This window comes from Desmodus rotundus, chromosome 12 (genome assembly GCF_022682495.2).
Source record: "Desmodus rotundus isolate HL8 chromosome 12, HLdesRot8A.1, whole genome shotgun sequence".
Taxonomy (NCBI): domain Eukaryota; kingdom Metazoa; phylum Chordata; class Mammalia; order Chiroptera; family Phyllostomidae; genus Desmodus; species Desmodus rotundus.
The window spans coordinates 91,574,120-91,587,317 of record NC_071398.1 but is presented as its reverse complement, the minus strand read 5'-3'; the positions used below and the strand labels follow the sequence as shown (position 1 = coordinate 91,587,317).

Below are 13,198 nucleotides of genomic sequence, written 5' to 3'. Positions count from 1 at the left end.
ACCTAAAGCATCACTTAAATTTTCTAAGAACCTTTAAAAAAATTAAACACCCAGTCACCAGGTCAATTTTCACCACTACAGAAACAGGAAGCTAGAAGCAACTAGTTGAAAGCAAAAGGGACACTGACTCTATGGTTATTAGTACTGATCTGGGAACTTTGTAGTTCTTAGATTTGTTTGTTCGACATTTAAAACATAAAGCTGACAAGCTGTACCAACATCAGAATCCATCTTTCTTGCATTCGTTTAATGGCTACAAAGCTGATACAGTGACAAAGTGCAATTCAAGTTTCTATCTCCAAACAATCCAGCAATCAAAGATGGAGTCAGCTCAAAGGAAAAACAAGTGGGCAAACCTGTCAAATAGCCGGGGTGAAATCAGGGAGTTGAAAAGAAAGCACTCATTTCCTTTAGCACTGTGGGAAAATCCCGGTGCTAACAGAAAGCCGACCAAAGTTTTGTTTGGCTGATTTCATTTTGTTTTCCTTCCAACATCATCACTGAGCATGAACGACTACTTTCCTCCCGTCCCATTACTCAGTAAAAACTCCCCCACTGAACTGAGCTATCTTCCGGAGTCCTGCTCCCCAGCTTCCCAGGTCCACACCGCCCCCGCCTCCCAGCCCGCCAACGTGCTGGGACGCCTCTGGGCTGGTTGTGGTCCCACCACTCTGCGGGCCAGCGTTCCGATCTCAATGGACAATGGGAGCTCACCCCGTCAAAGCCAACTACAAAGCTCAGGAGGGCCATTTCCCTTTTCCTGCCAGATGCTGTTTTCCCTCCTTCGAAGCAAGGCCCGTGCTCTACTACAGCCCGAGTTTGGGGTCGGACCCGTCCTCCCTCCCCACCTGCAGAGCTGCTGAATTCAACCCCCACACGAGTTACACAGCAGAGCACAGGCCAAAGGGGACCCCTCCCCAAGGGCTTGATTGGGGGCAAGGATTTCACAGTCCAGGTAGGTCAGATCTCTGGACACTTGGTCATAGCCCTGAAGGCTAAGCTGTCCGCACTGTCCCCTCCCCAGCCTCAACTTGTCTCCCCTCCCCTTCCAGCACGGAGAGCGGGGAAGTGCGGGGCAGGCAACGTCACCACCTCATCCATTGGAGCCCTCGGGGACACTCACCCTTTCACCACAAAGAAGGGGTCCTCCATGGACATGGCGTCCCGGCCCCCGGCAGCCTCCCGCTTGCACAGTGCACAGGGCGCCCACACCCTCCGATCTTCCCTCCACCCACCTCCCACAGTCACTGGAGCTTCGGCCCTGGGAGCCCCAGTGCAGCGGGCGCAGGCGTGGGCCGGGGAGCGGGATCGGACCACCGCTGGTCCAGCACTCGGTGGGACCGCAGACCGAATCCCTGACTGCGGTCCGGCCCCCGCTGGTGCCTCCTCCCCCAGCTCCACCAGGCGGGTTGGTAGGCCTGACCCCGCCCCCGGGACCCAAGGCCTGGGCCAACCACCAGCGTTGCCTGTCCACCACTTCCGCACCCACGTGACCAGAGCCTGCGCCGCCCTTCATGGGCGGGGCCTGGGCACGCAACACTCGACCGTGGAGGTGGGGCTCTGGGGGAGTCTTGACCCACCTCTCAGGATTCAGGGGGAGGAGCCGCTTGTTCTTAAGAAGACAGGTAGGTGTTTAGGATTCACGATAGTGCTGATGTGCACAATCCTGTTACTTTTCCTCTATGTACTTCTACTTTGATAACGTGATTTATAAATCTCGTCCTCGACTTACAGTAAAGCGTGCTCATCATATACATGATCTGACTATACAATGTCGCACAACTTCTTTAGGTCTTACTCTGTATCCGGACATACACTAAAAGGTATTTATCATTTATCTCAGTATTGTGGGGGGGTGTTATTATTCCCATTTTGTGCATGAGAAAAGTCAGAGTGCTTTAAAGATTTACTGGGGTCACCGCCGGGACAGGGCAGAGTCACAGATTCTGTGCACTTTCCACCAGACTGGGGTGTATTTCCTTCTGTTAGGCATTATGCAAAGAACTGGTAAGATAAATTTTTTCATACAGTGGTATGGTGCGTCCTGAGAGAGAAAGCACCTTTGAGGGACAAAGAAGGGGCCAGGTATGGTAACTTCCTCTCTACTATGGTTTAAGAATTCTTGCAGAAAACGTTTTGCTCAGAACAGTTAACCAACTCATATGGTAGATATGTTCTGGACGTTGTGAGCTTTAGTCACTGGTAATCACTGAGCAATTACTGTGCGTCAGGTGCTGTGCTGTTATCCCGGTTGCTCTACAATGAATAATTACTGTTACTATCCCCATTTTATGAATGAGAAATCTGAGAGTCTTGGAGGTTAAGTGACTTGCCCAGAGTCACCAGTCTTTTTGGAAATGAAAGAGTCCCCAGCGCCAGGCAAACTCTGAACCTGGGTTCTGTTATCCAGTCTCTCATCTATAAAAGCTCATGTTTTGTTGCAAAGTGTTAAATAAAAATGCATGTAAACCCCAAGGTCCCAATGGAGTGAGGTGGTGAAGTCAGGGAACCAGCCAGGAAGCTGCTGTGCTCATCTGGCCTGAAGGGATGAGGAGGAGACAGAGATGAATCTGGTAGATGTTTCCAAGGAGAAACTAAACTCCTGGACAGGATGACAGATTGATTGAACGGGGTTAAGGAAGAGAGTATTGGAAGTCACAGACTAAAGGCTTCCCCGAGACTGGGAGGAGCAGTGGAGATCAGATGGGCAGAAAAGACGCTATTGGAAGAGAACTATTTATTTATGGACATATGGAAATGGGGAGGTGGAAAGGGATCATCTTTTATTCATTCAACAAACACATATAAGTTAAGGGGCAGATGAGAACAGTGATTATGAGCCATACTTGGAAACAGATTGCCTGAGTTCAAATCCCAATTCTGCTACTTCCTGTTGGGTATTGGACCAACTGATTAATTTCTCATTGTCCTCAACTGGGAAATGGACACCATAAGAACAACTTCCTCAGAGAGCGTCATGAGGGTTAAATGAATTGTGTGAGAAGTGCTTAGAACAGTGCCTGGCATGTGTTGTGCTCTTACTGTGTGCTAGGCACTGAGAATACAGACAAGAACAGGCCTGGTCCTTGCATTCAAGGAACTCTCAGACCAGGGAGAGAGGTAGTTACACACAATGAGAGCAGGGCACAAGTTACCATAGAAACATGGAGACAAGATACCAGTTGGGGTGTGTGTGGCGGGGGGGTGGGTTGTTTCTAAGCAGTGACTAGAGGCAGCCAGAAGACAGCACAGCAGCCTGTGGGGAGCCTCCGCAGGGTGTGTTGCCAGAGTGGAAGGCTGATGGTAGTAGGAGGAGCTAGGGCTGGAGGTTAATGTTAAGAACTGTGGACACTCTCCTGTAGGTCATGGAAGTTGACAGAATTGACAGGGTGAGACTGGCATTTGAGACAGATACTGTGGTGGCTGGGAGGTCAGTTGGTAGGTCGTGGTCCAGAGGAGGGATGAGGGTGTCCTGAGATAAGCTCATGGCAAACAGGTTGGAGAGTAGGGACACATTTGAGAAACACTTTAGAGGCAGCATCAGTGGACTTGGTGACTGATTGGTTCAGGGTGTTGGTGGGAGCAGCAGGAGGAAGGCTTGCAGCGTTGTGGAGTTAGAAGTGGTTACTTGTTTGTTCTAATCACCAGCAAAGACAACACAGAGGGGGATGAGATGTAGCATGTTGGTTTTCCCCACTAAACTGTGAACTCCTGGAGGGAGAGGGGCTGCACTCATGTTATTGTCACCTCAAAGCCTAGCATAGCCTCTTAGTATCTATTCCATGAATTTATTAATTGAACTATAAATGAAGGGGCAGAAACATAGAAGATAGAGGACAGAGGCTTGGAAAATTCCCATAATTAGGGGTTTGGAAAAAGTACCAACAATGGAGATAGTGGAGGGTTGAGATATGAAATGCATGTGTGGGAGGTATGGTGTGTTCCTTCTTTAATATATCATCACCCTCCTTCATTGTCTCTTAAAGCACATGACCTTGGCCTCCACTGCCCCAGGGAAAGGGAAGCTATGATTAAAATGCAAGCATCTTTTCATGTGCTTATTAACCATTTGTATATCTAATGTGGAGAAATGTCTCTTCAAGTTTTTTGCTCATTTTTTAATTGGGTTGGTTGGTTGTTGTTGAATTCATCCTAAATCCTTTTTGAAACAACACTGAGTGAGGGAGAAAAGTGTTACATAGATGTTAGGTATTATACTCTTCATCATTATCCCAATCTTTTAAAAACCCCGATATGTATATGCAAGTTCTGGAACACTCCAAGAAACACTTACTCCTGTTGGCTTTCACTGGCCCAGCTGTAGCTGTCTGCATTTCCCAGCCCTAACCACAGAAATATCCACACACATACCACACACTGGTTATGCTTCCCTCCTGCTCCTTGGTTGTTACCAACACCTGTACCCTTGCTCTTTACACATTGGTTTAAAATCAACAAGGGGAAATTCTAGTCAACTTACATATCCAGCACTAGAAAGTGATCAAGAATTTGTGGAATATCCATTTGATGGTCATTGGAATGTTGTTTAAAAGTATGTAATGACGTGTATGGATAATAGCAAGACAAAAAATTACATATATGACATGATTTCAACTTTGTTCATTTTTATGTATAGAAACATTTTTATATATAGAAAAATTGTATACATAGTCAAAAGAAAATGTTGTAGAGTTTGGCACTATGAAATGTTTACTTGGATAATTAGAAATACAAAAAAAAATGGAAGTGAGAAAGCCAAGTAACCACATATGCAAATGTACATCAAAATTCAGCAGTTTTGAATGTTGTTTAATGTAAGGTGAGATAGGAATGGATGAATGAATGGATTTTACTGAGTATTAAAAGTTAAAATACATTATTAGAATTCAATGAACTTCTTGACAAAATAGTGAACTTGAACCATTGTAGGAGGGCAGGTATGAACTTTACCATCTCTATGAATTTGTTGGTGCAGGGAAAAGGAAAAGCCACAATCTCTCTTGTTAAACTAGTGAATAATAATATAGCAATAATGATTGCTAACATTTACTTAGTATGTAGCAGAAATTGTGCTAAGTGACATATGTACATAATTTCTAGAAGTAGCTTCAGAATTTCTACATAAGGCATGGTTTTAGAATGTAACTTAAAAGTTTGGATAGCAGGGCTGGGAGGTTTCAATGGAGGTTATGTGGCAAACCCACTTTTCTTAAATTAGAGGTTTATTTGGAATGGCTCAAGAGGGCTGATGGTGATTGTGTGTGTGTAACTTTAAAGTCCCAATAAGTCTCCTCTTGATGCTATAGCTATAACAAGTGACCACAAATTTAGTGGTGTAAACAACACAAATGTGTTCTCTTACAGAATAAATGTATTCTCTTACAGAAGTCTGAAAGTGGGTCTCACAGGCAAAAATCAGTGTGGGTAGGGTTCTATTCCTTCTGGAGGCTCTAGGGGAGAATCCGTTCCACCAGTTCTGGAGGTTGTCTGCATTCCTTGGCTCATGGCTCCCTTCCAGCAATGGCCTGACTTCAACCTTGCTTCTATGTCACATCTTCTCTGACCATTTTGCCTCCCTCTTATCACTACGGATAATCCAGGATAATCTGCCTATCTCAAGATTCTTAATTTAATTATACAAGATAAATTCCTTTTGCCTCCTAAACTAACAGTTACAGGTTCTGGAGATTAGGATGTGGGTATCTTTAAGGTGTGTGTCTGTGGGGGGCATTATTCACCTACCACAGAAGGAACTCAATTTGTATAGTTCTACTACCTGCTAGGTGCATCAAAAACAGAACCTCCTCTAACACTTTGACAACTTTTTGAAATATATGCCAGGGTTTGCTTTTAAAGTTGAAACTGAGCCTCTGTTCAATTTTGAGAGTCTGCCCAAGGTCAAGTAGCTGGGATGCAAACCCTTGTCCCTGAACCAGAGCTCAAGCGAACCTGCCTCCTGGCCTTGCCTCCCCTTATTTCTCCCAGTCACCTCTACTTCCTCTTTCCTGCCTGGGCCTGTCCCCCAGCTCCTTGGGTAAGCTCAAACTGCTGTTTCTCAGCTTGTCATGTTCTCCTGATGCCAACGCAGTTACAGCTTAATCCTGGGAATTGCTAATCAAGCAAGCCAAGTGGCTGCCCCTCAGAATCTTTTATTTTTAAAGGCATTTTTCTTACTCTCCTTCATGCAACAAGCATTTGTTGCTGCTGCTGCTGTTTATCGCGCTGGGTGCTTGAGCAGTGGGGAAGATAGACCTGCTAAAATAATAAGACAGCCTGATATGTGCTGTGTCAGCCATATGAATGCTATAGCATTGTAGGAAGCCAGAGCAGGAAGATCCAGGTTCTGGGAACCTGTGTGAATCTTTCTCATCCTCCCGCGGCGAAATCTGTGCTCCAGAGAAGAAGCAAAGGCTTCTTTTTCGGCGTGTTCCCTGAGGGACACGGAGTGATTAATTTTTGTGTTCCCTGTGACTTGCATATGAATATTTAAAAACTGGAAACAGAGCTACCTGAAATGAATATAATATTGTATGTAAACTGTAATTGAAAAATATTTTAATAATAATAATTATTATTAATAATAGTTAAAGGTTGGGAACAGGGTCGAGACAGGCACACCAAAAGGGTCAAGCAGTCTCTGAAACCAACAAAAGGTTAAAAATGACCCCGGAAGGCGCTTCCTAGTGCTCTCTATATTCTACCTAGCAACTGGTGATACTGTGTCCGTTCCCTGTTTTTACTGGGAGAGAGCCCTGAGCCACGTGCAGTTGCTAAATCCCTGAAGAGCCCGCGGAGTTTAGATTCTCGAAAGATCCGCAGGGACCTGTCAGTGTTTTCTTTAAAAGAACCCGAAAGAAAGGACTTGAGGAGGGCTGGTGGTGCTCCTGTTAGCCCTCCCAGTTGTATTTACAGTGAAGCACAGCGCCACCCGTGAGTATCCCGCGCTCTCTCAGCCCCGAACCCCAGAGCTGAGCTTCTGTGCGGAATGGCTGGTCTTCCACAAACTTGGGGTGAAAAGTTGAAGGAGCCGCGGAGAAGTGTGGTTGTTGAACCTGGGACCTGCCTGAGTGGCGGTCTCGCCGCATGGTTAGTGCGGGATTTCGGCGGCGCCCCCGCGCACTTGGGGTGGAAGCCTCCCTCCCGCGAAGCCCCGTCCGGTGGCTCCCGCGCAGAACCTTTCTTTCGCCCCGGGTCCCCTGCCAGCCTGAGTCCCAGGGGAGCAGTTCGCTGTTCAGGTTCCAGTGTGTTTCTTCGTCACCGCGAGCTCTCGCCGTGGGAGAAGATCGCAGGCGGGGGGGGGGGGGGGGGGGGGGGGGGGGCGGCGCGGATAAAGCCAGGGCTCCGGCTGTGGTTCCCGGGTGTGGGGGGTGTTAGCCGAGCAGGAAGAATTTTCCTTGGCCCGGGCCCCGTGTCACTGGGGACGCAGGGGCCTGCAGCTGCCGCGACACTCGGGAGGGTCTGTGGGCTACAGGCACTGGGCTCCGCTGTCGGGAGCAGCTGATCCTGCAGCTGGGGGCGGGTGCCAGCGCGGGATCGCAGGCGGGAATCTCGCGTCACCTGGGTACTGATTGCGCGGAAGCTGGTTGACGGCCTACCACATGCCAGGAACTTTGAGGGATACCGCGCACCAGACAGACATAGGTCCTGTTTCTGCAGAAATTTAATCCAGAAAGATCCCACCATTTAAGTTAGAAATGGGAAAGATGGGGGGAGAGGGTCAGAGACAGACGATGGAAAGAGGGAGAAAAGGTGGTATTTCTAGGAGGCCAACAGCTTATATAGTACCTGCGTTTCATCCGTAAAGAGCTCTCCAATAATATGACCACAGTATCCCCTAAACATAATCCTTCCTGCGATGGTCTCCCACACCCTACGGCAGGCAGAGAAAACCCAGCGCAGAGCGGCTGACTCAGCTCACACGATAAACACAATAATAAAAGTCTGAAGTTTGCATAGGTCTTCTGGCCCACAGTCGGGGCTTCTCGACACTGTCACAGCGCCTCCGGCTGTGGCCGCTTGGCACTTTGATGATGGGTGGGGTGTGAAATAAAACCAGTCGTCTGTAAAGGGAGGGAAGGTCACTCTGTGCTGGCTGTTCTCCTTTGGACTCCTAGATGTCCTCCTTCTCTGCCCCACTTGTGCCCTGGACGGTGACTTCTGCAGGCTGCACCAGTCAGTCTCTCTTGCAGGCTGATCTCCACCCAATGGGAGATGCTGAAAGGAGAGAGATCTGAGAGCCAGGAGGAAAGAGGTTGGGGCATTTCATCTTCTCCTTTCCCTATTTCTGCAATGTCTCTGGTGGTAACCGTGCCCCTCTGCAAAATAGTTTCCCTGAATAGCCCCTTCTTCACATGGTTCCAGCTCCCACTGGGCTTCAGAAACACAATTTGCTGCTCTTATCTCTGCAGCCCTAGACGTGGTAATGGCTTCCCACTGTTGCCAGCTTCTGGGCCTCATTATCCCTCATTTTTTCCTTAACCTTGCCCATACCTCTGCAGAGAGTCTCTTTTTAAGGTCTCTTCATGTGACTCATCTGAAGCGAAGGCTGTTTCCTGCCCGGACCACGGCTGAGAATTGTTGAGCACCAAGGGACAATGCTACAGGGAAGGGAGCCGTGGTCATTAACAAAGATTTGGTCTCCTTGATACATGTGTCTGATGCTGGCTCGGACTAGGAGCTTCTAGATGTGGAGATGCAGGGAGTGTTTGGGGGCATGACTCCAGGAAATGCCAAGAAGACACCAGTGTCACCCCCGGGGTGTTGCTCTCAGCGACTCTGTAGCCTGCGTGGATTGCTCCTTCCTGAGTGCTCCCCTAGCTCCTGTTTCCAGCTTTTTAATTTCCCATTTAGAAAAATCTTCCCTTCAAGGCCCTCCTTAAAGCCAGGGACTGAACTCTTCATTTTTCTGTTCTTTCTTTCCCCGGCACTACCTTGTGACCAGTAGGCATTTAATAAATGCCTCCTGAAGGAATTTATGTTCAAAGGTAATGTCCCTAAGAAATCGAAGTTATCTGACTGTGAGCCACCGAGAACTTGGGCAGCGATAATGACTGCCAATCAGCGACTGTGGTTTACTGTAGTTGCAGAATTTGTGTGAAAAACAACAACAACGATGTTTCATGCTTTACAACTCATCATGTTCTTCATTTCAGCCTGTGTGAAACTGGCCTGGCAGTGTGGGTGGGTGCAATTAGCTAGGGCATGCATAGGGTCTCTCCTGCATGGCCACGTGAGGTCTGTGTGTTTAATCGTGGAATGACCAAGGTCAGTCTCTTGATAATCTTGATTCTATGGATGTACAATATCAATCTGTTATATCAGTTTGCTTCATAAATGACAGAGTCCTTCATAGGTAAAGACTGATGATGGGCGAGCCCCCTAAATCGACAACAGAGCTAGTGTGAAAACACACTTACTGATTATCTGTTTAGAAATGACCTTGAGTTCAAAGAGTTAACGTGAGAAGATATGGGCATTTGCTATAGACTTTATTAGACTTTAGTCTGTTTCCATGGAGCTGTTGCCAAGGTACACGCAGTAGAAATTTCTCCAAGACAACGTTTTACTCCCCTAAGGCCCTCTTCTTGTTGGTTGACATGGAATCTGTCTAAATCCGAGAAATTCAAGTAATTTGTAGATTTTTTTCTGACTAGTTGGAATATCTATCTTTACTAAAATCCTCTGACCTCAACCATCCTCTTACCCCAGAGGATTGCCAAGAACTGGAGGGAGGGGGACTAGGTTAAAGATGCTTGCTTTATGAAACCCAAATTGAGACAAATGACGAAGGACATTCTTTCTGATGTGCACATTTGTATTTATTATGGAAAATCTTTCAAGAATATATGTATCAAATCACATTTTGTTACAACTGCAATGAATCATTTAAAAAGAATAAAATTAACAAAATTGGAATTTTTCTGGGGAATATGAGGCATATATATGATCATCATTGTATACAGAGAATACCGAAAAAAAAAAAAAAAAAAACCTGTCACAGCTCATTCATTTATTTCTTCTCTAACATTCTACATGGCCCTATAGTGATGTCCTTGCTACCCTCCAGCACAACCTCCTCGAGGGCTTGGGCTTGCTGTTCTGTCTGGAAGGCTCTTCTCCCTTGGCTCACACCCTCACTTCATTCACATCTCTACTCAGTTGCCACCAATTCAGAGAGGACTTTCCTGGTCCTTCTATCTAAAAGATTAGCTGTCTTCAAACTCTGTCTCTTTCTCTGTATTATTTTTCTTCACAGTTTTCATTGCTACCTTCTAGACATCAGCCCAGAGGGCTGGGACTTTGATGTGTTTGTTGCTGCATCCCTAGCGCTTGGACTGTGCCTACTGAAAAGAATAGAATAGAATAGAACTTGTACAAAAGGACACATTGGCAACCTCCAAAAGAGTGGCCTCAAAAGAGTAGCTAAAAAGTCAAAATGTCATGTCAGCCTTTCAGATCCTCAGTGAGTTCCTGTAGTTAGAAGAGTTCTTGCTGCCCATAGAACCATTCACATCACTGCATCCTTTGCGAAGTGTCCAAGGGTCCTCTTAACTAAAAATACCGTGGCCCACTTTTCCTCTTCATTCCTTCCATGCCTGAAATTCCATGGAGTAGTTCCCAGAAATCATAATCACTCTGAGTGGATTAAGGCATCAGGCTACTTGGGAGGGCCTACAAATAATCAGGACTTTGTTGACCTGATTATCCAGTCAGGGCCCACAGCCACTTGGAGGAAGGCCTAGAGCCTGAGCCTCCAGACACTGGGGAAATCAGTGACAGTGAGTCACCCTTGACACAAGGGGGCAGGAGAGAGCAATGGTGAGGAAGTGAGGAGCCTGAAACAGTCTTGGCTGGGGAAGTGCCCTCCCTGCCTTAGGATACAGGTGGGTGTCCAAGGCAGAGGGGCTTGCTGTCTGAGAGATCGGAGAGTGATTCCTGGCTCCTCCACGTGTGGATTCTAAGGATGGTCTTGGGCAGTTTTCTTCATCTCTCTGCACCTATTACAATGGGAATTTAAAAACCTGCCTCAAAGAGTTGCTGTGAGGAGTAAATGGAACTCATGATTATCGAAGGCTTAGCCATGTACCTGACCCAGGGCACGTGCTCGGAAATAAGTGCAGTTCTCGTGATTCAGATGCTGCTGCCATCAGGGCCCAACTTTGTGGAAGAGGTGTCACCTCCTTAGAGCATTTCCGGGTTTGCCTCACAGGAGAGCAGGCTCTCTGTCCCCTGGGCACTCAGCTGGTACCTGGTTCACAGCACTTACTGCTCGCTGCCACATGCCATTGCCCTGCATTTATTTAGGTGACATGGTTTAGCCTTCCTATAGCACTGTACGTTCCTGGAGGAATGAACTGGTGTCTGATACGTTTTTTTCTTCCTGCCATGGCCTCACAATTCCTTGTATGTGGTAGATACCCAGTAAATAAAAATTGCCCCATGATGAATGTCTGAAAACACTTTATCAATTACTTTATAACCAGTGATTTTCACAGCCTTTTGTAAAAATGTCCTAACTAGCTCGTCTACAGGGTGAAGGGAACATAATTTAGGACATGGAGTAACCACTGTCTCTGGTCTACGCTGTGTGGTTGTGTTGCTCAGGCTCTCTCCTGCGATGTCCGTCAGAGGCTATTGTGACAGGCAGCACATGCCCTTTGAGAGGTAGCTTGACTGGCCTGAACAGAAGACCTAATTCTAAATTGTAGATTTCAGTACAATAAGTGAGTTGATGCTAATAGTCTGTTCATAGAAAGGAAGAGAGAAACCTAATTTCATAATTATCAGAGCAAGAAGAAAGAATCAGAAGATTCTAAGATTGAATCATGAAATTGCCATGTTAGTTGATCAAAGATGATCAAATATAGGTCTTTTCAAATGATTCAACCCTCGTACTATACTAGAAATCTGGTCATCCGGGTAATGTATCCATAGAATACAAATTATCACACAATCTAACGTACCATAAGAGAAAGGGACCATAGACTTTTCCTCTTCCTTTTCTGTTCTGAGGTACTGATTTAACATCTGTCCACCCGCCTCCCATCACAGCCGAGGTCTCATTTTGGAAGCCCAGCTAAGGAGCAAACATGACCCATACCTGTGGACACACCAGATGGGTAACTGGGCCCATGGCAAGGGAAGGGGAGAGGGCTGCGACGTCCTGGAGCAGAGCCAGGCTGCAGCTGCAGGAGGGGTGGACAGGCAGACGATCGACAGATGGAGGCCGGCCTTCAGGGGCACAGCAGCCTTTGCAGTCAGGGCTGGCGGGAGAGAGTGCTCCGAAAGCAGGAATTGCGCTGAGGCTGAGGTTGAAGAAAAGGGCACTACACTGGACTTGGAGGGTGCTGTCAACAGACTGTGTTTCTCTCTACTTCTTAGAAACTCTAGATAATGCAGCTTGTTAGGAAGTGATTTTTTTGTAAGAAAGCAAAATTACCAGAATTGTAAATGTTGTGTGTGGCAACGATGACGCTGATACTCCTGTAGGAAAAATTCTCCCGTTGGGCAGTGATGGGCCTCCTTTGTCCTCTTGACTTGGCCGTGCAACTGTCAAGGCTGGTCCCGGGGGTGTCTTTGGAGATGGGCTTTGATGATTGGGAAGGATTTAGATGAACCAGATGGCAGGACATAACAAGACTAAAGACTCAAGACTGGCATTTCCAGAGAGTGGTGAGCAGAGTAGGGGAAGAAAGATTGGATCCTGCTATTTGGATGGCATGGAGGGGCTTGGCCTTCTCAGCCTTGGCTCTGCTCACCTCTCATGTGTCATCTCTCCGGTCATCTCCTCCCTGGGCCATTGGTTCCCAGCATGCCACACTCTCTCCTGCCTCCTGCTGGCACATGTGGTTTCTGCTCTGCTTCCCTCACCTTCTCTCCTGTGACCCCACACAACCCCTTTGCCTGCTCACCTCCTTCTTGTCCCTGAGATTCCCCCTTAAGACACGTCTTCTCTGGAAAGTCTTCCCGAGGGCCCACACCCTGCACTCACCCCATCATAGCACCCATCACATACTTTGGAACTGCCTCATCTGTCTCCACCTGACCTTGAGCTTCTTGCCTGAGCTGAAGGAAGGTCAGCGTGGAAGTGGCAAAGAAGGCCAAACAGTTTTGTTTCATTCAAGCTTACTATACCTTGACCCTTCGTGATGGTCACAATTCTTATAGTGATATTTGACCAGAACAAAAAGTAGAGAAA

General features: G+C 47.1%; 1 protein-coding gene across 6 annotated transcripts in view; it reads right to left on the bottom strand.

Annotated features, from left to right (window-relative positions):
* STX6 (syntaxin 6) overlaps positions 1-1,413 on the bottom strand; it is a 31,489-nt gene extending 30,076 nt beyond the window's left edge. For 5 of the 6 annotated variants that reach the window (XM_045189061.3, XM_045189067.2, XM_024552920.3 and 2 more), the window contains exon 1: positions 1,124-1,378. In XM_045189061.3, the coding sequence (XP_045044996.1) occupies positions 1,124-1,158 (35 nt within the window). In that variant the 5' untranslated portion in view covers positions 1,159-1,378. Of the gene's footprint in view, positions 1-1,123 lie in introns of all 6 variants that reach the window. The other variant, XM_053915355.1, reaches the window with a different exon arrangement.
* Between the last annotated feature and the right edge of the window lie 11,785 nt (positions 1,414-13,198).